Source organism: Geosmithia morbida (genome assembly GCF_012550715.1).
Source record: "Geosmithia morbida isolate 1262 chromosome Unknown scaffold_8, whole genome shotgun sequence".
In the NCBI taxonomy this organism is placed as follows: Eukaryota; Fungi; Ascomycota; class Sordariomycetes; order Hypocreales; family Bionectriaceae; genus Geosmithia; species Geosmithia morbida.
The window spans coordinates 724,047-745,953 of NW_023336195.1; the positions used below are offsets into that span (position 1 = coordinate 724,047).

Genomic DNA, 21,907 nt, shown 5'->3' on the forward strand with positions numbered 1-21,907 from the left:
TGTCGCTCCACTTTTCCCTCTCCCGTCAAACCTTGGGATTCGCCCGTTTTCTCCAGTGGGAAATGGCTTAACCTGTACCTCGGTTTGGTTATTCTATTTGGGACTTGGAGATGCATCGATCATTTATTTGTATTATTCTGTACGATGCCTGCTTGTTCATTCAGTACTAATCTCTTTCTTCTTCTCTATACAATTATGCGTGCGATAAATCTTCGATGCGTATGCCGGATTCTTGTGTCTTCTCATGATGTCTTGTAGACAGCTGCACCATAACTTTAGAGGTCTTTTTATCATCAAACATCAGGTATTACAGCTTCAAATCACCTTTACAGACAATACTCGTTTCAACTTGGAAATTATTTATTATATTTCAACACTAAGTACTATTCACCGTCAATCGCGAGTCACCATTTTTCCACGAGCCAAGCGGCCAGTGTTGAGTACACGGAAATATAAGAACACGGACATACTATATGAGACTTGCTGGTATATACTAAAAGGGRGGGGGGGGGGGGGGGGGGGGGGATATAAGACGAAAGGGAGAGACTAAAAGAAACGAAAAACATTTGTGGAATCGTGGACCAAGAAGCAGAGTGCACAGAAGAAAAAAAAAAAGACATTTGTGAGTGACCCATCACTCCAACGGCTTCCGTGTATACCCGTTGAGCATGCGGAACGCCGACCTGCAGTTCCTTCCCTCCTCCATGACCGAGGCGACACTCTCCAGACACTTGCCAGCCTCGTGCATGGCAGCTCCGGCCGTCACAGTGTCGACCAGCCTCATCTCACCAGCCACCTTCTCCATCTCGCAGCGCAGGAGCCAACGCTCCCAGTTCCACCCGCCAACGATGCCGCACACGTTGGCAATGTTGTCGGTGCTGCCCATGGTCGGAGCGGCCTTGCCAGTCGTTCCGGGGAAGCTTGTCGACGACGACAGAGGAGGGTTCATGCCTGCGCGCTTAGCGCCGACGGGGAGGCACATCCACATGCGTCGGGTGTCCTGGAATCCTGCGCGGGCAAGGCGGTTCAGCCACAGCTTGGACGGGCTGGGATCGTAGCCGAGCGTCTTGAGCGTAAAGGCAAACTCGACACTCTTTGCTAGACCCATGGGACCAGCATTCATCAGCTCCGAGTCCAGTAGGGAGAACTCGAGGTAGCCGCCCGGCTTGAGAACGCGCATGCACTCGCGCAGGCACGTCTCCCACTCATCCTCGCCGTTCTCGCCGACGAACTTGAGGATGCTGTGCAGCTCGCGGGCGTAGACTAAGTCAAAGTGGTTGTCCCGAAAGGGGAGGCGCGACAGGCGCTCCACGGCGACCTGGCGGTGGTTGGCTGGGCCCCGGATGTTGGCATTGGAGAGCTGGCGGATCGTCTTGGTCGTCACCGTGTACACCTTGGCGTTGGGGTACTGGAGCGCGCAGTGCCACGCCCAGTCGCACGTCGACTGGCCTCCGAGGTCCAGGATGCGCGGGCGCTCACGCGAGGCACCACCAGATCCGGCCTTGGGAAGCGACATGCGAGCCAGCCGCTTCGTCACCGGCGCCGTAATCAGACGGCCGCCGTTGAGGAACCTCATCGCCGCCACGTGCCAGGTCGGCATCGCCATCTGACAGGCTGCCTCAAACTCCTTCTCCCGACGGATCTTGTCGAGGTCGTCCGTGAGGGAATCATCGCCACGCACCACGTTGGTGCTGAGCCTCTTCTTCGCGGACTGGGGAACGACGCTGAGCTGGTATTTTCCAAGTAGCTGGTTACGGTGTGCATCGCGGAGCGAGATCCTCTGGCCTTGCAGAGCCTCGAAACGGACCAGCTGGTGAACAAACACATCTTGTCGGTGTGCCTTCACGACATAGTTCAGAAAGGCCCGGTAGTAGGCGGACTCCTGGCGAAGAAGCTTGGACGGCAGAGACTTAGGCTTCGAGACGACAGAGTTCATCTCGGAGAAGCGCACGCTCTTCTTCCTCGGCGGCGTCACCTCGGCCTTGGTCTCTGGCTGAGACGCCTCTGCAGCAGTGGCCGGGAGCTTCCGAGGTGATTCAGCCTCGGGGGCCTCGATAATAGTTGTTAGTTCGCCGTCTTCCTTATCCTCCTCCTTCCCGGCTTTCTTGTCTTGGTCGAAATCCTTGAGGTACGCGCGCTGCGCGAGTAGCCACAGCTCAGTGCGACCAAGGTTGGACAGCGCTGTCTCCTGCTGCTTGCGAGCGTACTTGGGGTCATAGTCTAAAACGATCTCGGTGGGTGAATCGCAGCCGGGAGACTTGGGAGGCTTGATTGTGGCGCCAGACTCGTCCGAATTCTGGTGCTGGAGGACGGGCTTCGCTGTGGGCATGTCATCGGACAAGACGTCATCTGGAATCACCTCCACCATCTGCTCAACGATCTGAGATGGCGAAGCTATCATGGCATCGCGATAGAAGCCCTCAGCTGAGTCTGGCCTCTGAGGAACGGGCGGGATGGAGAGTGAGGTATCCGTGTTCCAGGGGCAACGGTAGAACTGCTCGGCCGTGGTCGAGGTTGGGGGCACCATGGCGTCGGGGGTCTTGGTTCCAATGTGCCATGTTGACCTAGTCCGGGGAGAGAGTTCTGAGAAGAAGCCTCCGGGAGACGGAATGTCGAGCTTGGTCAGACCCGCGAGGGACTTTCTGCTTGGATCGGTAGACATGCCGAAATCCCAAGTGGAGGCGGGCCTCAAGCTGGTGATGAGGCGGAGAGGCTGCTGCTGTGGCTGCTGCTGCATCTCACAGGGCGGCCTCCGACCCTGATCAAGAACTGGGTTCTTCTGTTGACGCTGCTGCTCTCGCATCTCCTGAGGGTGCTCGTGCCACGGTTCTTGACGCGGAATCTCGAGCACCCGGTCCGGATGCTCATGAGCATGCTGGTTCGCCTCGTCGTCGCCGGAGAAGGAGAGAGACTGGAGGGTCTCGAGCGCACCCGGTTGCAGTTGGACACCTGACCAATTCTCGTCGGGTTGGGAATCGTCGTCGTTGTCCATGACCGGGGTGGGCGGAGCGCTCATGGCGGCGAGCTGCTCGGAGGAGAGGCTGCCGTCGAGAGAGGGGGGAGCTGAGTCTGTAGGAACATGCTGAGCCTGCTGCTTGTCCATGAACTTCAGCTGTGCGGGCGACATGGGCAGCTGCGCCGATGGTGTCAGAGGAACAGGCGACGCCACAATCTTCTTGAACTCATTCATGGTAGCCTTGTGCTCTTCTGTAGGCTGCCGGTCATCCGGAATGATGAGACGGGTCGGGGAGTTCAAGGGAGCGCCATCGCGGTGATCATAAACGGTAGACGATCCCCGCTGGATGCTCGGCAGCTTCGTCACCGACGACGATGACGACGTTTTGTGATGATGCGAAACCCTCTGGTGACTGTGGCGATGGACATCGCATTCATCATCATCGGTAGCATCGTAAAGATCCTCGAAGTCGGTGCGGTCGGTGGCGCAGCTCATACGGTTCCAAGGATTGGACGAATTGGTCGGAGAGCTGTGGTCGGCGGACGAGGAAGAAGGCGACGAGGGCAGGATCGGAGCCGAGAGGTAGTTGATGCCCCTCGGGGTGGGAAAGTGGTCGCTCATGGGAGACAGCCATGCCTGGATTTTGAGATTATGGTTGGCACGCATCGTCGGTCCTTTATGATGATCGTTGGTCCTGCCATCCTCGCAGTCCTCCTCTATTATCGGATTAAGCGTGTGCTGCTGTCCTCGTACCAGCGAAGACAGGGCTTGTGGTGGGCAGAAGGTGTCGGCCATGATGTCAAATCAAGGAGTCTTGAAGCCCAAGCACTATTACCAGAATAGCGTCCTCCACAGAGATTATAACAGCACGTGGTAGTATGAGAGATATCGGTAGGAAAACAAGTGAAAAAAAAATGAAAAAAAAATAGAAGAAGAAAAGTCGATCAACGTCCAGCGTTGATGGTGGTCAAGTGAAGCGAAATACGTGTAACGACAGGCTGCTTCGGTCAACGAAGCGTCTATTAAGTGAAGAAGAAAGCCATAAATGACATGAAGAAATTGAAGAGAAGGTTGATGCAAAAGAAGGGACAGAATGGCAAGATTGTCCGCGGGGGATAAGGGGAGTTAACCAACACAAGCTACACGGCGTACCTCCAGTCGTCTGCTGTCCGACATGAACGAGGGCGGGGCCGGCGCCTACACCCGTGGACATGGTGGCTGTCGACTGTCGGCGAGCGCATACACGTGCATACTAGTACGAGAAGTGAGCGAGTAGGTGTGATCAGAAAACCCTTCCATACATGGTCCAGCAGTCGAGGGCAACGCGACGGCGTTTGGCGTGCAGGCTTGGTTGTGTGTGGCAACGGCGCTTTCTCTGGTGACAATGAGCGGCGATCTTGGCTAACCATCAAGCCAAGATGAGCAACAGACCCAATGAGGAGGCCCAGATGGTATTTCTAAAAATGGTCCAGCCAGACAGTGTTCCGTCTCTACCGGCTACTCGCCAAGTTGTTTGTTTCTGATTGGGTTGGTGTCCAACATCCCTGTCGGTGATGGGCGGCTACGGCGTTGTCTCTCAACTCGGCCGACTTCTCCCCCCTCCACTCAGACGGCTCATCACTCGGGTTGTCTGCCAAACCCAAGACGCACATAAACGGCCATGACGGGCGCCTGGTGACTTTAATAATATTAGCAGATCTATCGTTCCTTACCCAGATGAGCAGCACTGCCCTCAATAAAGTTATCATTATGGCGCTTGCAGGGCAATTCGGTGCAGCGAATCGGTAATGTGTTTCCTTTCTAGGCACTATACCCATGCGTTGCTTGTCCCGGACTGGGGAAGTGGTGTGGTGATGAGAGGCAGCGAGCGCTTGTCTTGGCGTTTGCAAAAACTTTTCGAGTATCGTGCCGTCATTGTTTTTGATGCCCAGAAACCCGTGATGACGACCACAACCCAGCCCGACGTCGACATCCCGTCACCACCTTCCGAGCACGGCCTCATGATGGAATGCATCGAAACTCGGTTCATGTTGGCCACCTCTGCAATGTAAGGATCATGGTTTCTACCGAAACATGCCATCTTGTATGTGTGGTAGTAGTACAACAGGCAGCTATACGCTACATTTCTGAATCCAGAGCGGTGCTGGTGTAGTAGAGAATAGCAGCGGCAAGGAAGGAAGTGAAGTCATCTGCGGTTCTGGATCTCGACCGACCCCTGATGCAATCCATCGATCTCTACCTGGTTAGAACCCACACCGTTCAAGGACAGTAATGGCTTGATACTGTCAGGCCAGGGCGTTTGGCGGAGATGCTGGCATCTTCAACACTTATTGTCTCCAGGGGTAGGTAAGCAGGGCGGGTAGGTAAGGCATATGAGAGGCGGTCTGATTTTGCGTAGGTAGTCCACCGGGCCACTTTGCAAGGCCACGAGAGCGAGGGCGCTCCTACTATGGGAGTCAGCCAGTCGAAGCAGCGCCGCGACTGCACGCCGATTTCTTTTGTTGAACGGGCTGCTTTCTTCGAACAGGCGGGGTGTCGGATTGTTCCAATGCTCGCCCGACTCCCACGATATCGAGAGGCACGATGAACGGCGCGGCCCTTTCGACCAACAAGCAAGTAACAATGGTTTGCAGTGGCCATCGTCTTTAGTGTAACATCGGGCCGCAGGGCCTCTTTGTAAATCACAACGTAAACAAGGTCAACCCCGCTCCAAAACATTTTCAGAGATAGAGTTGTAGAGTTGGGCGTAATCTCTTTCTTTTGTTCCTCATCCTCGAGTCGGAGGACAACAGCGAATATCAGCTGACCAGGAAATTCCCTAAAATGGAAGGTGCAGGGTGGCGAGCTCCTGCCATATTACCATAGAGCTTTAACAATTGACGTAGAAGGAGCAAAGCACTACTTGTAGGTACAAGATACTCAATCATTACATGCTCTTTCATATCAACACTTTATAGACAAATAGTGATGGAGAGTATAGAACACGATTAAATCTGGAATGTTTTCCTTTCATGGCGGTACTACGAATAGAAAAGGTTACTTCACTCGGTATCGATATCTCCTCACATGAAGCGTAGGGTATTAGAGGCTTTTTCCCTTCCCAAGTCGCCGGGTGACGTCTCTTTTTGCCCCTCCATCGAATGGATTCTACCCCGCCATCCAGAGCAGCAATCGCGTACGAGATCGGACCTCTCTCCCTCAGCTAGTCAAACATTGAAAGCTTCATCATTCCCCTCCAAAAACACGCACACGACAACAATAAATCATCGACAGTCTCCAGATATGGCAGACGTCGACAGCCCTTCAGGAAACCCAGGACGTACCGTTATATACTGTGGAGGTAAGTAAATTGCGAGGCCGCCGCCCTATTTATTCGTCCCCCCCAAGCCAAGGATCTGGATAACGACTAACTTTTTTTCTTGTTTTTTTCTTTGCTTCGCAGTTTGCACCCTCCCGCCAGAGGTTCGTTTCTACCCCGCCGCCCACGGTTGACGCATTCGCAGCGAGATTTGAAAAACTGCATGCCTTCCCCAGTGTTTATTTACTGAAACTTCCCCTGCCGAATAGTACTGCGAATATGGCGGAACCGTGAAAAAGTGCCAGGAGTGGCTTGAGGCCAACCACCCAGACATGTACTCTACCATATGGTCGCAAGGTTAGTACTACTACCTGCTACTCGTAGTATCACTGGCTTTCATCATCCACTTGACTCGAACCTCGGCTGATGTCTGAATCCCATGGCGCATGACAGAGGCCCTCGAAGCATCCACCTCAGCGCTCTCCCTCGACGCCCAGAAGCGAGCCGCCCGAGACGCCGAGAAGAAGGCAGCCAAGGCCGAAGCCGCCGAGGCCAAGCAGGCCGACAAGCTAGCCAAGAGCATCATCACTATCAAGCGCATCGAGCGCAACAAGAAGAAGTTTGTCACGGCTGTCATTGGCCTCGAGGCCTTTGGTTTGGATCTGAAAAAGGTAGGCTCTGCCGCCCTTCTTCCCTGTCCCTGAGAGGGAAGGGGACCACCAGCAATTGCACACAAGCTCACACAAACAAAAAAAACATAGGTTGCCAAGGACCTGGGCAAAAAGTTTGCTACTGGCTCATCAGTCACCAAGGTCCCCAGCGGCGGAGAAGAGATCGTCGTACAGGGAGACGTCAGCGAGGAGCTCGAGGAGTTCCTCGTCGAAAAGTACAAGGAGGTCCCTGAAGACAACATCGAGCTGGTGGATGATAAGAAGAAGAAGAAAGCTTCTGCCGCGTGATAATAGCACGGCCTGACCTCCCTCTCACTCTCGATCTTTACTCATATCTAGTTTAACAAAGCACTTGATAAGAGCGAAACGTATGCATATAGTTACACACACACAAATGTGTCCATATTGAATAGCACGTTTTTTCGAAGAAGATATCCAAGCTCCCACGTGTCCCAGTAATACCAATGTCCATCCTGGTGATATCAACGCTCCCATAGGAAAAGTAGGAGAGGAAAACAAAAAACTAAGTGACAAAAACTCCTACCAAACAAGATGACCTCCAGGCAACCCCGAAAAGCGCCGCCGCCCTAAACCAACGCCCAACCCAATGAAGACGGAGCTCATCCCCGATTACGCAAAACCCTACCCGTTCGAGTCGTCGGAGCTGCCGTGGACTTCACGGGCGTCTTCTTGGCATTTCCACTGGCCGTAGGCATAGCATAGCCAGCTCTAGATGTCGCGCCAGCTCTGGATGTTGCGCCAGCTCTGGATGTTGCGCCGGCTCTGGATGTTGCGCCGGCTCTGGAAGTTGCGCCGGCTCTAGATGTCGCACCAGCTCTTGATGTCGCGCCGGCTCTGGAAGTCGCGCCGGCTCTGGAAGTTGCGCCGGCTCTGGAAGTTGCGCCCTTCCTGATGTCTGTGCTGTTGCTCGCCTCACTCGTCTCGCTCGTCAGACTGGCGCGTCGACCCATGCGCGACGTCGCTGTCGTCCTCGACGAGACGGGTGTCTTGGCCACCGACGCAGCGGTGGCGGCGGTTGCGTGTCTCGTGGACTTTGCGGGGGGCGCAGCACCACTGCCGCTACCAGAGCTGGAGCTCGTGCTGGACGCAGTCGTCACTTTACGCGTTCCCGTGGCGCGGACCAACTTGGCCTTCTCGACAAAGTTGGACAGCATGCTGGTTGCGGCAGCGGTCCTCGACGATGCGCTTCCCTTCAGAGGAGATCCTGGCCGAGGCGCCTGCAGCTTGGCGGGGGACGTTACCGGGCGACCCTTGTTGAGACGAGAGTTGGATGACGTGGGCGAAAGGACCTGGCCGGGGCGTACGTGGGCCGCTTCGGCGCCCTGCGCTGCGCCGCGAGGCTTCTGCTTGGAGTTTTCGAAATGCTCGACTTCGTTCTCCTTGTCGCCGTGGAAGTGGTCGCTGGGTCTTGTGTGTCAGCAGACTGTTATGTTTCAGGCTTGGGGCAAGGTGCTGGGGTCTTCGTCTACCTCGTTCGCCTCTGCGGGTGAACAAACCTCTGGCTCTGCGTTGCGACAGCAGCGGGCCTCTGTGTTTGTGTCCGATTCGAGGGGAGGGTGGCGGAGGCGGCCAGGCGCGTCGTGGGTGCCGCCACGGTGCGCTGCTGCTCCTTCTCCGAGTACTTGAGGAGTAGATCCTGTATCTTGTACTTGCGTAATGCCATGGGAATTCGGTTGACGCGAATTTCTATGCGTGACCGCAGGCCCTGCGCCTGCATGTTATACTGGGCTCGTAGTCTCCTAGCACGTTCGGTAACTGGAGGGCAGAAAGTGTCAACTCATATCGCACTTCACACGCGCGCGTGCGCCGTGCGCAACACGACGCATAAAGAAAAGAGGGACCCGCCGTACTCTCTAGCTGGAGATTATCTATGAGGGCCTGTTTTTGCTGTGCGGTGATTCCCATCTTGCGTTGCTTGATCGGGCTTCGCTGTGCTGCTGGTGTCGAAATGGGGACCATGGCCGTGGTCAGCGAGTCGCGTCTCGGTATGCGTCCAGGCGCCATGGTGTGTGTTTGTGAGAGGGTTTTAGGATTCGGTTGAGTCGTCTATGTTTGCTGTCATTAATCAAAAGGATTATTCACTGGGGTGTATCGGGAATCGAGGCGGATTTCGAGTTTCTTGGGGTCATGAGGTTGGACGTTGTGGGATAATACTGTTTGACTGTCGTTGGGGAAAGTAAACAAACCCGCAGTGCGGAATTCTTATGTAATCATCAGCACTGACCAACGGTCTGTGAACATGGCCACGGCGCTTGGGAAGAATGTACTGAGTACCGTCCCAACACGGCTAAAAAGCGTGTGATTAGAATGTATCCAGTACCTTTCCCAGCTCCCACTGCGCGACAGCAGGCTGAACTGCCTTACGACATCGAGGAAGCAAGCTCTCTGTCCACTGCCCTCTTCTCTTGATCTCACACTCTTGATCTGCGTCCAACCCGACACCACCAAAGGCAGACCGAAATCCGTGAACAGGTCCAATCTCCCGACTTGAAGCCTCCGACTCAAAAAATTTGAAGAGCAACTCGCAATTTCCTTTCCTTCCCACACGCTACGGTCTTGCGCCCAGCAAACCCCCGCCCACCATGGTTCTCGAGGCGGTCATGGTTGTCGTTGACAACAGCGAGAGCAGCCGCAATGGCGACTACCAGCCCACGCGATTCGACGCTCAGACGGATGCCACCAGCACACTTTTCCAGACCATCACCAACGGCAACCCAGAGTCGTCAGTCGGGCTGATGAGCATGGGTGGCAAGGGCCCCGAGGTTCTCGCCACCTTGACGACGGAGCACGGCAAGATCCTTGAAGGTCTTCACCGGACAAAGAAGAAGCTCGGAGGTTCATCTCACCTCAAGACGAGCATCCAAGTTGCATCTGTATGGGATATATCCCCCCCCTCTTTTCTACTACGTATATTTCATATGTGCCCGTCGTGTGTGAATTATCTACTGACGGATGCCCGTGGACAGCTCGCTCTGAAGCACCGACAGAACCGGTCGCAGCGTCAACGGATAATCGTCTTTGTCTGCTCGCCCATTGCCGACGAGCAAAAGGAGCTTGTCCAGCTAGCCAAAAAAATGAAGAAGGGCAACACAACGGTCGATTTTGTCCTGTTCGGCGAGCACGACGATGAGGAGACGCAGAAGAAGCTCGAGGCCTTCAACGAGGCTGTCAAGGGCAGCGAAGGTTCACACCTGGTCGTCTTCCCCCCCAGCAGCAAGCTTCTTGGAGACCAGCTCGTCTCCAGCCCCATCCTCCTGGGCGACAACGCTGACGGGCCCGGCGGTGCCGGCGGCGAGGGCTCCGGTGGTAACGAAGACTTTGAGTTTGGCATCGATCCGTCGCTCGAGCCCGAGCTTGCCCTGGCCCTCCGCATGAGCATGGAGGAGGAGAAGGCCCGCCAGGAGAAGAAGGCCAAGGAGGAGGAGGAGGCTGCCACCAAGGCCTCACTCGGAAACGTCAAGGAGGAGGACGAGTCCGCCGGTGGCCCCAGCGGGAGTAGCAAGGACAAGGACGATAAGATGGACACGTCCTAGCCTTCCCCTAGACGCCTTTTCAAATAGTAGCAATCTTCTCCTTCGGGAGTCAAACATCTTTTTTTTCGGGTGGCACTCGGGCGCCCCGGCGGAAACGTGTACACTAGACTTTCATGAAGTGAGGCGGGGCGAGGGCTCAATAGATGAATTGCGCTCTGGATCAGTCTCTACGTGCTCCTGAAATCCGGCGATTTAACCAAGTGGCCACATTCACTCTTTTCCAAGGCTTTCTTTCTCTCTTTCTTGTATTTAGGAAGGGTGAAGACCGTTTTTTGTTAATAAATTTTCCTCTATCGGTTATTAATTTCCCTAATGTACGAAAACATCTTCCTGTCAAAGATGTCGCATCGTATGGGCATCTCGAGGGAGTAAAAGGGGTTCTTCATGACGTAGTCGGCATAGAGGTCGTATATCCTCTTGATAGTGACGTCGACGTTTGTCTGGGTGGTATCGGTAAAGAGCAGGAACTTGGTGCCGGTCAGAGTGTTGAAGCACTGCATGCGGAAGTTTTCTGTCTCGAGAACCTCGAGACCAGATGGCGGTTCAGGCCTCTCGCCAGCCTGTAAGCTTTGCCTATATGCCGCTCCCTTGGAAGGGCTCAGGCGGGAAGTGATGGCGTGTACTCTGCGAAGGGGGGGCTCGGATCAGTCAACCTGTGTGCAGGAGGGGTAAGAGAAGGAGAGAGATCCGAAGGAAATATAGTACCCGTGGAATGTTCCTGCTAGGACAAGATAGTCATTCGTGCTTATCTTGTTGAGACCATCATGAAAGTTTTTATTGTAGACTAAGCCGCCGGCCTTGTTGATGACAATGAGGGCGAAGATGGTCCTGAGAGGCAAGTGTGAGTTAAAAGGGAAGCGGTCTGTCAGGTGATGGCGATGCAATACTTACATGGCGGAGGAGATGCCAAAGTCAAGAGCGTATGCGCGCGTATCTACTGTAGTCTTGCGTGTGAAGAATAAAGATAAAATTATGGAAAAGTTATTGCTATCAGATTTGGGAATGGCCGCTTAGGCTCGGTATTCCCATGAAGGGCGTGTGACCTGAAGGAGACGCGGTCAGACTTGATGGCGGAATAGTAGATGAGGAGGATTGGCATGGTAGGGACGGGGGAGAGGCTTACAGTCGTCGTCGACAGGCGTGCGGTGCTCTTTGTCATGAGACTGTTCCCATTTCCTGCCCTTGTGAGTGAGTGTTGGGGAGGGAAGAGAGGGATAGCGTTGAGAATGCGCCGATGATGAGGGACCCTGTCCATGTGCGACATACGACAGCTCGTCAGCAAAAATGGCACGCAGCGATAAGTAGTAAGTATTTAGGTCAGTCGTAGCCTACAGGTCGTGCCTGCCCCTCAAGGAAGCCAGTAGTAAAGGGGGAGCTAGGCTCAAGAAGGTGATGTGGCATGTGGGGATTTCAGGTCATCCAGGCACCTTTTCACTGTGATAATCAGTCTTAGACTACAATGAGCGGCATGGCAGAGTATGACGCAGACGGTTTTTTTTGTTTTTTATAAATGTATATATATATATATATAAATCGTACCGATGTGCAACATATATATTCGCAATAGTGATATCTATTTCTCTTTCTTTCCCTTCTCATCATTGTCTTTTGACAGTGAGTGTTCGGCGAGCAAGTCTTGTCAGTCAGTGATTGTAGTTACAGCTTGCACCCGCTGAACCACCGTATAAGGCTTAGCAGCGGGTGATAAAAAGTCCCCCATACCTTTGTCGCTCCTCCTCTTTCTCCTTCTGAACCTCCGACCCTCCCAGTCAGACCATCCACCCCTTGCCCCGAAGGGAAAACAACACAACCACAATCCTCCCCTAAACCCCGACTACCGTGCGCCCAGGCTCCGTCTCGACAATCCACGACAATGTCCAACTTCCCGCGAACGTCGCGCCCCAAGCCTCCGCCGCCAGGTAACGAGGAGGCATCGGCCAACCTCAACCTAGGCGAGTTCCAGGGTGTCGACACCCTCACGCTATCCGAGGCGGCCCTCGTCCTCAATGCCCTGGTTGCCAAGCGTCGCAACGATCGCAAGGATACAAACGAGACTGAGTAAGAGAAAAAAAAAACCCCCGCACTGGGAGGGGAAGGCAATATCTCCATGACCGTTGTTGCGCCCGCACGATATGGAGCAGACTGGAGAGAGGAGTGCAGAGGGAGAGAAGCGGACGGTTCGTGCTGATGGATTGGGAAACGAAAAAAAAAAATAACAGGATGCTCAACACGACGCTCAATTATCTCGATCACTTCGCGCGGTTCACGCAAAAGGAGAACGTGGAGGCCGTGGAACGCTTGCTGAGCACCCACAAGGATCTGGAGAAGTTTGAGAGGGCACAGCTGGGTATGCGCGCGCCGACCTTGACGTAATCGTCGCAGGCTTTTTTCCCTTTCAATTTCTCTGCTCATTCATGCTGACGCTTTGAAACAAAACGAAAACGAAAACGAAAAAAAAACAGGCTCGTTGTGTTGTGAAAATGCCGACGAGGCCAAGACCTTGATCCCTTCGTTGCAGGACAAGATTTCGGACGATGACCTGCAAGACCTGCTCAACGAGGTGTCGAAACTGCAGAACCGATGAAGACCATATGCTCCCCGATTACGAATCCGCGTTTTTTTCTCAGCCCTGTCTTATCAATATTCCTTTTATCTTGGTCTCTGTCCTCGTGTGTCTGAGGACCCAAACATCTCACAAGTTGCATTTTGCATTTATGGCGTATCAGGACGGGAACAGCCAGACTCGCAAAAAAAAAAAAGTATGACAAATGACCACCATTGTGGTTTTTTTTTAAAAAAAAAATTACCGTCATCAAAGCAATGGGTAGATTGTTCATGCGAAAGCTAAAATGGCCCCTTTTGTTGACTCTCATGCGGGAAGAAAAAGACGAAGAAAAGAGAGGCATGTTGCCGCATATATCTGCTCCACCAGTATTTGGTCCATCTCCCCCAAAAGAGAAGACCATACGTTTTTCATGAAAGAGGCATGGAACAAGCTCAATACTACAGACGGCCGGATTCCTCTCTCGTAAAACGCACACACGTTCATGATCTCATAGACCCCGAGCGAAACAGAGGTGTCTTTTCACTAAGTCCCGCCCATTTCCCTATATTGGTTCCAGTGGTTGACATAGCGGGGCCTACCGTCGTCGTACCCCAGAGAGTGGAGGTTGGCCTTGGAGTCGACGGGATCGGGAAGTGTCTGCACCGTGCGGATGCTGTCGTGCGTGACAGGCTCAGCCGCCTCGGGCATCCTCGCCGGGCAACCGCGCGCCGTGCCGTCCAGCTCGAAAGTGCGGCAAATCGTGTGACCATCAGCCCGGCCTGGACCGGTCCAATATCAGCAATCTCCTTCTTCCCCTCTCAACAGTGGCTCACGTCCCTCCCCCCTACCACTACTTACCGCCAAAAGGCCCAAAGGGATCTTCCCCGTGGCATGACTCCGGTGGTGCTGGCGGTGGTCGTCGCTTTTCCTCCTCCACGCAGGCAAGCTCCTCGGTCACCTCGGACCCGCCATGCTCGCTGCCTCGGCTGCCTCGTCCGCGGCTCTTGCGCCGAGTCCTCATAATCAGGACGAGGACGGCGAGGACGACGAGGCTGACCGTGGCGGCACCGCCCAGGCTGGCACCGATGATGGTACCGGTGGAGATTCGGGCGTTGCCACCTCCAGAAGACGTTCCATCGGTTCCGGTCGCAGAAGGGACGGCAGTTGTCTGCTCGACCGTTTCGGGCCTGGTAGCCGAGGATGGAGCATGGGTGACGACTCCGTGGCTGCTGATGCCGGACGAATCGGTCATGGTCTCGGGCTCGGATGCCGTTCTGGTGCTGGACGGCTCAGTCTCCGTCGTCTCAGGCACACTGGTCTCGGACGGCTCCTCGTCAGCCTCGGTCGTCATCGCAGCAGTCTCCTCGTCGTCCCGGTCGCTCTTGTCGAACGCGGATGCCATCGGGGGGCGAGGGATTCCCGAGGGGATGGTCATCCAGAAACCTCCACTCGACGAGGACTCCTCTCTGGCATAGAAACGGTACTCGTCGTCATCCATGGCAACTGTCGAGAGATTGGGAAGTGAAGGAGGAGTGTGTGATGACAAAGATAAAGGTGATCCACACACTCTCAGAAAGAGGGAATGACCTGACGGTTTATCTTAGTGCCAACAAAGGCGCGGTGGGAGGAGTATGAATGGAAGAATGACGAAAGGAAGTGTGGCCAGACGTCAATATCAGGAATGATTCAGATGAGAGGCTAGAAAGGGAAGAGGGGGGGAAGGTCTTTGTGTGCGGGGATGGAAAGCTGTCTATCCATCTTTTTGCCCTCGTAGATCAAGTTTCAGATTGAAAGACAAAACAGAAAAGAAGAAGAAGGAAAAAGAAGAGACGGCAGGAGGGGGGGTAAGGGAGAACAAGATGGTCTTGTGCCGTGCGATAGATGATACAGCACTTGAGCGCCTGTGCAGCTGGCCGTGAGGCCTGTGCCTGGGGGAGGACTGTCACCAGCCGGCGGCCAGCTGTCAACTTCTAGAAAGAAGAAAAAGAAAGAGGACTATTCACTCGAAAGCCATGTTGCTTTTCTTTTCCCCACCGGTACACAGAGGTTTAGACGCTGAATGTTACCACTCTACTTCTCATTTCGAGCTTCTCTTAATAGCGGTAGTATTGGTAGTGATGAAGTAGAAAAGGGCCTGCTCATGTTGGGGAGGTTGGGGGGGGAGGATTTGCAACAGTTCTCTAACATCACAATCCTATCTACCGACTATGAAATGAAGCAAAGAACAAGAAGAAAACTACTAACGCCAGCAGTCATGCACATAAATACAACGTCATCCAACCTTTTTTTCCTCTTTCTATCTTGGAGTTTCGCCCTTTTTTTTCTTTGGTCCCCACGGAGTCACCAGACGCTGTTTTATATCTTTTCCAGCAAGATCTTGCTTCCCATGTTACCCACCGACTTCTCACCCTTCTTCTTTCCCTTCTTGCTGTTGTCGGACGACTTCTGGGCCGCGGCTTCGTCCTTGGATGCAGTCTGCTTCTGATCAGCCGTGGGCTCGGTGGCGGCCTTCTCGAGCAGTTTCTTGTTCTTCTTGAGCGTCTTGGTGAGCTTGGCAGCGGCGTCAAAGTCAGACGCCTCGGCGAGGCCGACGATGACGAACGACCCGGGACCGGTGGCCCACTGCACCACGTACTCCTCGATGACGGGGTACAGCACGTTGGCGAAGTTGAGCGGGGGGTCGGCGGGGATGACCTTGCCGGCGGCCTTGTCGAAGCGGCCGCCCTGGATGAGCGACTTGAGCATGCGGCTGCCCGAGGCGGTCTGGGCCATGTGCACGTACGGCGCCGAGTCCTCCCCGGCAGCCGAGGCCTCGGCGGTCGGGTCGCCCCCGGCGGCGTCGGCCACGGCCTCGAGAGCGGCCTGCTTGTCGCCCACGCACGAGAAGAGCACGTCGGCAATGAACTGGCAGCCGAACGAGGTCGAGGTCAGCTCCCGCGGCGACGTGGCCACCGTCTCCAGGAGGTGCGGGGACAGGACCGTCACCAGCTCCATCCGGCGCACGTCGGCGTCCTTCTTGCTGGTCGTCTTGCGGATCTCGCGCACCTCGTTCAGCAGCTCGACGTTGTAGGCCGTCGGGGCCGGGAACAGGGACTTGGACAGGCCCTCGAGCAGGTACAGGACCGTCAGGCGGGCAAAGGGGTTGTGGGCCAGCGCCACCAGGTTCTGCGCCACGGGTGACTCGCCGCCCTCGCCCAGGATCTCGGGGAAGACGGACTTGGCCGTGAGCTTGGTGTCGTCGACGACGTCGTAGGCCGTGAGGATGACGGTGTGGGCGTAGGCGTCGCCCGACATCATGTGGACCGTGTCCTTGTAGGCCTTGAGGATCTGCTTGCGGTCCTTGGCGGAGCCGTGGGCCAGAAGCAGGCAGACGAGGCGGGCGCCCGACGCGGTGAAGGCCAGGTTCTTGAGCAGGTCGCCCGTCTCGTCGCCCTTGACGACCTCGGCAAACTCGGCAAACTCCTCGGTGCCGGGCTGGTTATTCCTAAAGTACTGCAGCATGGCGTCGTGCAGCATGGTGAAGCCCGTCATCTTCTTCTGGACCAGGGAGTTGATCATGTCGAACAGGGACTTCATGATGGGGCCGCGCTTGCTAGGCTCGGTCTCGAGGATCCTGGCCAGGTCCGCGGTCGGCTCCGAGTCCTTCATCATCTCGCGGATGGCGAACTCGGGCCCGTACCACTCGCGCAGCATCAGCGCCTTCTGCTCCTTGGTCGCCACCGTCCGGTAGATGTCGTCGACGATCCACGACGCCTCCGGGTGGTTGATGAGCTTGCGCACCTTGCCGTAGAACTCGGGGATGATGATGTCGCGGATCTCGTGGTCGTCGTGCACCATGAGCTTTCCAATCAGGAACTTGGCGTACCGGCTCTCGGCCAGCTGCGGGTACGCCCCCTGAAGCTCGCGCGCAATCTGCTTCCGCCGCTCCGGCGTCGCGTACTTGATGGCCGTCTGCACCGCGCGCGTGGCGTCGTGCTTGAGGACGAAGTCGCGCATCCGCCCCGTGATGATGTCGAAGAGCTCGTCCACCAGCTTCTGCCTCTCGTCCTTGGGTACGCTCGACTTGATGCGGAGCCTCTCCCAGATCTTCTTGGTTCGCTGCACCTGCTCGGCCAGCGGCTTGGCTGCCTTGCGCTCCTGCGCCAGCTGCTTCTGCTTGGCATGTGCTTCACGGGAAGTCTGTCCGGATTCTGCACACGCACACACACACACACACGATGTTAGTCAAGATAGTACCTAAACCAGATAGTATCCAACACGAATGGTATCCAGCCCGAATGGTACTCCCACCCTCCATCCGTCGCAGGCACAGGACAATTGGAGAGAAAGAAAGCAGAACAGAACGTACCCTTCTCAAACGCATTTCCCCCTTTATTCTTGGGTTTCGACTCTCCGTCATTGAGCTTCACACCACCGTCCTCGGGATCGGAAAAGTCCTCGAAACTGTCCTCGTCGACAGGCGGCTTGGGTGCGGTCTTCTTGTCGACACGGGCTTTCTTGACCTTGGCATCAGGCTTCTCATTGCGCGAAGACGCCTTGCGCTTCTTATCAGTAAAACTGTCTTTGGCTGCCATGATTGCAATGTGAGGCAAGATGGGGTGTTGTTGGTCTGATGATAATAACGACCAAAAAAAAAAAAGACCCCCGATGCCTCTACCAACTTTTCGCTCTTCACAGGGCAGAAAAGGTAAAAGGCCGACGGAAATTTTTTGAATTTGTCGGGCGGTGAGATGGCCGCTAAGCCATTTCTGTCCAGAGGCTCTCCCCTCCCCCACGTAAGAGGTAAAAACGGTACGTACCTTTTATGAGAGAGACGCAGAATGGCGCTAATCCATTTATGGTATGTGGGCAAAACTCAGAATCACCCACCCCTCACCTCGACATCATCTCATGCGGGACTCGTTCGAGAGTTGGCGATGATATCTCACTTCTCAAACAACTTCCCTCTGCTTCTACTCATAATCACATCCAACACACGATGGGAAAGGAAGAGCAAGTGGAGGAGCGTGAGGTGCTCGAGTCCATCTTCCCCGATGAGATCACAGGTGAGAAGATTGCCCCGCGCTCTTGCTCATCGATGAGATGTGCAAAAAGGAAAAAAAAGACTGACGATGAGAGAAACGGCAAACAAATTGAACCCGAAATGGAAAAATAAAAGACATCTCAGAGACCGAGTTCAAGGTTACGGTCATACTAGATGTCCCCGATGTGGCAGAGCAGGAAGACCAGCCTCGCTTCTCCCTCAACGTCAAGTACCCGGACGAGTACCCCGACGTGGCCCCCCACTTGGAGATGCACGCTGTGCCCGACTCGCCCCCGCACCCGAACTTCAACGTCGCCGAAGACCGTGAGAGGCTTCTAGGGGCTCTCGGCGAGACGATCCAGGAGAATATCGGCATGGCCATGATCTTCACCATCATCTCCACCCTCAAGGAGGCGGCCGAGCAGCTGATCCAGGACCGCAAGGACGCCGCCGAGGCCGCCCACGAGCAGGAAGTGCTCGCCGCCGAGCGCGAGGAGAACAAGAAGTTCCACGGCACGCCCGTCACCCCCGAGACCTTCCTCAAGTGGCGCGACGGCTTCATCAGGGAGATGGAGCAGAAGCGCCTCCAGGAGGAGGAGGAGCGCCTGGCCGAGCTGAAGAAGGCCAAGGTCAAGGAGACGGTCAAGCTCACCGGCCGTCAGCTCTGGGAGAGGGGTCTCGCTGGTAACGGCGATGACGACGACGACGACGACGACGATGGCGGTATGCCCGAGATACAGAAGCTCAAGGTCGAGGCTGCGTAACGGGAGAAATCTTCGAAGAAAAGGGAAGAAGAGAAGAATAATTGGAAGGAAAATTAGAAAAAAAAAGGAGTGCATTATCTGGAGTTGCTTGGGTTTCTCTCTTGTTTTTTCGCCATCACGAGATCCAGTTAGCATCTGGGAGGAAGTTAGCTACGACTGCTTACTACTTACTATTTACTTGGGAAGCCAATATATCTTGGGTTATTTACATGTATGTCTTTTGTTTTTCATTGTATTTATTTGTTTACATGATGTCTATTTCATTGTCTTTTCTTTTTTATGTGCTACTAGGGCACCGGGCTCTTTTTTTCTGATGAAGCAATCCAAGCTGATGAAGCAATCCAAGCCGTTTCCTGCCCCCCCCCCCCCCCCCTATTTTTCGTTTTGTTTTGTTTTTAATCTGTTGGGCTTCTTCTTCCCATCCTTCGTTGTAAACGTCATCTCCCATGTCGTCTTCTTACACGCAGACACAAAAATTTCCCATAATTATTTTTTTATTTAAAATCAACCCTGCATTTCGTCGTCGTCGTCGTCGTCGTCACTGGCGTAATCGTCGGCCCATTCATCCTCCTCGCCGTCAGCCGGCTCACCGAGCTCCTTGTTTATGCTCTGGAGGAGCTCGGCAGCGTGCTCGCCGAGCCTCTCGTCCTCGTACTCCTGGACCTCGTACAGTTTGAGGCAGACGGCGAGCCACTGGCGGGACGAAGTCCACAGGGACTTCCACTCGTCGGGGTTCGACTGGCGCAGCTTGTCGCCGGCGATGTAGAGGCACCAGCCGCCGAGGTACCAGGCCTCGACGGACTGGTCGTCGTCGGAGACGAGGCGCTGCAGGACGGTGAGGGCCTCGTCTTCCATCTCGACCTCGAGGAGCAGCCGGGACAGGCTGATGCGGGTGGGGAACTCGGGGACGGCCGGGTGCTCGGGGGCGAGGTGCTGCCAGAGCTCGAGGCTGCGCCTGAGGGCGGTCCTGGCCTCGTCGACGCGCTGCTGCGATATGCGCACGTTGGCCACCGTCTGCCACGTCTCGGCCGACCCGGGCGCGATGAGCATGGCCTCCGTCACCAGCGCCTCGCACCGCTGCTCCGCGTCCTCCTCCCACGACAGGTCCGTCATGTACACCTCCACCACGGCGCACAGCACGCCGCCCAGCCGCGACTGCTTGTCATCCAGCGACGCCTGCTGTTCGTCCGTCCGGCTGCCCGTCGGCGCCGCCTCGGTCAGCGCCTGGATCTGCTTGCGCAGCGCCGCCGCGCCCCGTTCGAACCACTTGACGCTGTCCTGCCCGCCCTCCTCGCTCAGCTGCGCCATGAACATGAACTTCTCCGGCCCGCCGCCCACCTTCTCGTCCACCGTGCCCTCCTCGTCCAGCTTGACGGCCCGCGCGAAGAAGTCCCGCGCCTCGTCGACGTCGCCCGTCTCCACGTGCAGCGTGCCCAGCAGGTTGAGCGCCCGCAGCTCAAAGTCGCCGCCCTCGCCCGTCGTCTCCAGCGCCTTGCGTGCCAGCGCGATCGCCTCGTCCAGGTTCCCCACCGTCAGCTGCGTCTCCGCGTCGGCGAGGAGTGTGCCCGCGCCCTGCGGTTTCGCATCCTTCTTGCTGGGCGGCCGGCTGGGTGCCATTGCGATGATGTGATGTGTGGTGGTGGTGCTTGTGTGTGTGCTCTGGTATTTCCGCTCGAGATTTTTCAAGCAAAGATGAGCAGAAGAAAGCCACGAGTGAGAAGCTCAGGTGCCCTATGTCCGATGGTTTGCGATATGCAACGAGATCCCCTTGCCTTTCAGCAAAGAGAAGGTGAAGATATAAACCAAGTTCAAGTTCCTTCAAAGCAAGATACATCACATATCACACCCGCATTCGGCCCTCTCCCACTCAAGAAAAATTTGGGCGGCAGAGTCCTTATCGATAAGAAAGGTGGCTAGCAAGCTCCATGGCGGGGTTCCTTTCCTCCTCAAAAGTTGAGTAGAGCTTTGTCATAATACTGACTGCATGAATTATCAGCAAAAGCATCAAGCGTTTTCTTTATTTTTTACACTTGCGGTCATTCACCTCTTCATCTTCCTCTACTCTTAACAGTAGTAGCAGCAGCAGCAGCAGCAGTATCTGTTTTCTCCTGGTTTATCCCAAGACTTACACCTGCATATGCAACCAGTTTGCCGGTCAATCCCCATCCCACCAGACGACCCCTCACCAGCGACCCCGGAGGAGACCCTCGATCAATCCATCATGTTTACCGGAATTGTTGAGGAGATTGGCAGTCAGTTCCCACCCGTCTTTTCCCCTTTCCTCTCCAGCCATGCCCTCGTGGCGGACCGACAGAACTGACTGAATCCGTCCGCGCCAGCCATTGCCGAGCTCAACACCAACGACTCGACCGGCGGCACGTCGATGACGATCCAGCTCCCGAGCGGCTCGACCCTCCTGGGCGACTGCCACGACGGCGACTCCATCTCGGTAAACGGATGCTGCCTGACGGTCACGTCCTTCACGCCGGCCTCGTTCACCATCGGGGTGGCCCCCGAGACCCTGCGCGTCACCAACCTGGGGGCCCTGTCCGTGTCCAGCCGCGTCAACCTGGAGCGCGCGGTCCGCGCCGACACCCGCATGGGTGGCCACTTCGTCCAGGGCCACGTGGACACGACGGCCGAGATCGCCGCCGTCACACCCGACGGCAACGCGCTGACGATGCGCTTCAGGCCCCGCGACGCCGCGCTGCTCCGCTACGTCGTCTACAAGGGCTTCATCGCCATCGACGGCACCAGCCTGACCGTCACGCAAGTTAACGATGCCGAGGGCTGGTGGGAGGTCATGCTCATTGCCTACACTCAGGAGAAGGTCATACTCGCGGCTAAGAAGACCGGCGAGTCTGTCAACATCGAGGTCGACATGATGGCCAAGTATGCCGAGAAGTCGGTCGCCGGCATGCTGGGTTCCACAGATCCTACCTCCATCCCTCTTCTGCGAAAGATGGTCGACCGCGCTGTCGCCGAGGCCACTGGCAAGCAGTAAAGAGAGGACAGGCTATGTGATTGGGAACGAAACAATAAAAGAACAAGGAGAGGGAGAAATAATTCAGCGTGTGCATTTTTCTGGTCTGTCCG

General features: G+C 55.5%; 11 protein-coding genes across 11 annotated transcripts; 5 read left to right on the top strand and 6 right to left on the bottom strand.

The window, feature by feature from the left end:
• Positions 1-634: 634 nt before the first annotated feature.
• On the bottom strand, positions 635-3,751 carry GMORB2_7459 (Methyltransferase domain; the record flags this gene model as incomplete). The annotated part of the gene is made up of 1 exon (XM_035469424.1): positions 635-3,751. The coding sequence occupies one exon, from the start codon at positions 3,749-3,751 to the stop codon at positions 635-637; it is 3,117 nt and encodes a 1,038-aa protein (XP_035321119.1).
• A 2,487-nt stretch (positions 3,752-6,238) lies between these two features.
• Positions 6,239-7,213, top strand: GMORB2_7460 (Translation initiation factor 1 (eIF-1/SUI1); the record flags this gene model as incomplete). The annotated part of the gene is made up of 3 exons (XM_035469425.1): positions 6,239-6,296; positions 6,708-6,925; positions 7,016-7,213. The coding sequence occupies 3 exons, from the start codon at positions 6,239-6,241 to the stop codon at positions 7,211-7,213; spliced, it is 474 nt and encodes a 157-aa protein (XP_035321120.1).
• Positions 7,214-7,545: 332 nt separating this feature from the next.
• Positions 7,546-8,950, bottom strand: GMORB2_7461 (Nbl1 / Borealin N terminal; the record flags this gene model as incomplete). Its single annotated transcript, XM_035469426.1, has 3 exons — positions 7,546-8,347; positions 8,443-8,701; positions 8,797-8,950. 3 exons carry the CDS (start codon positions 8,948-8,950, stop codon positions 7,546-7,548), a joined length of 1,215 nt encoding a protein of 404 aa, XP_035321121.1.
• Positions 8,951-9,528: 578 nt separating this feature from the next.
• On the top strand, positions 9,529-10,479 carry GMORB2_7462 (26S proteasome regulatory subunit N10; the record flags this gene model as incomplete). The annotated part of the gene is made up of 2 exons (XM_035469427.1): positions 9,529-9,819; positions 9,913-10,479. The coding sequence occupies 2 exons, from the start codon at positions 9,529-9,531 to the stop codon at positions 10,477-10,479; spliced, it is 858 nt and encodes a 285-aa protein (XP_035321122.1).
• A 290-nt stretch (positions 10,480-10,769) lies between these two features.
• GMORB2_7463 (trafficking protein particle complex subunit 4) lies at positions 10,770-11,578 on the bottom strand (the record flags this gene model as incomplete). The annotated part of the gene is made up of 3 exons (XM_035469428.1): positions 10,770-11,103; positions 11,185-11,307; positions 11,523-11,578. 3 exons carry the CDS (start codon positions 11,576-11,578, stop codon positions 10,770-10,772), a joined length of 513 nt encoding a protein of 170 aa, XP_035321123.1.
• A 774-nt stretch (positions 11,579-12,352) lies between these two features.
• On the top strand, positions 12,353-13,063 carry GMORB2_7464 (DNA-directed RNA polymerase II subunit RPB4; the record flags this gene model as incomplete). Its single annotated transcript, XM_035469429.1, has 3 exons — positions 12,353-12,537; positions 12,699-12,826; positions 12,942-13,063. 3 exons carry the CDS (start codon positions 12,353-12,355, stop codon positions 13,061-13,063), a joined length of 435 nt encoding a protein of 144 aa, XP_035321124.1.
• A 504-nt stretch (positions 13,064-13,567) lies between these two features.
• Positions 13,568-14,459, bottom strand: GMORB2_7465 (uncharacterized protein; the record flags this gene model as incomplete). Its single annotated transcript, XM_035469430.1, has 2 exons — positions 13,568-13,803; positions 13,883-14,459. The coding sequence occupies 2 exons, from the start codon at positions 14,457-14,459 to the stop codon at positions 13,568-13,570; spliced, it is 813 nt and encodes a 270-aa protein (XP_035321125.1).
• A 920-nt stretch (positions 14,460-15,379) lies between these two features.
• GMORB2_7466 (pumilio-like proteiny domain family member 6) lies at positions 15,380-17,598 on the bottom strand (the record flags this gene model as incomplete). Its single annotated transcript, XM_035469431.1, has 2 exons — positions 15,380-17,214; positions 17,373-17,598. The coding sequence occupies 2 exons, from the start codon at positions 17,596-17,598 to the stop codon at positions 15,380-15,382; spliced, it is 2,061 nt and encodes a 686-aa protein (XP_035321126.1).
• Positions 17,599-18,002: 404 nt separating this feature from the next.
• GMORB2_7467 (RWD protein) lies at positions 18,003-18,811 on the top strand (the record flags this gene model as incomplete). The annotated part of the gene is made up of 2 exons (XM_035469432.1): positions 18,003-18,069; positions 18,183-18,811. The coding sequence occupies 2 exons, from the start codon at positions 18,003-18,005 to the stop codon at positions 18,809-18,811; spliced, it is 696 nt and encodes a 231-aa protein (XP_035321127.1).
• A 504-nt stretch (positions 18,812-19,315) lies between these two features.
• On the bottom strand, positions 19,316-20,428 carry GMORB2_7468 (TPR domain protein; the record flags this gene model as incomplete). The annotated part of the gene is made up of 1 exon (XM_035469433.1): positions 19,316-20,428. One exon carries the CDS (start codon positions 20,426-20,428, stop codon positions 19,316-19,318), a length of 1,113 nt encoding a protein of 370 aa, XP_035321128.1.
• A 604-nt stretch (positions 20,429-21,032) lies between these two features.
• Positions 21,033-21,815, top strand: GMORB2_7469 (riboflavin synthase; the record flags this gene model as incomplete). The annotated part of the gene is made up of 2 exons (XM_035469434.1): positions 21,033-21,063; positions 21,151-21,815. 2 exons carry the CDS (start codon positions 21,033-21,035, stop codon positions 21,813-21,815), a joined length of 696 nt encoding a protein of 231 aa, XP_035321129.1.
• Positions 21,816-21,907: the final 92 nt, after the last annotated feature.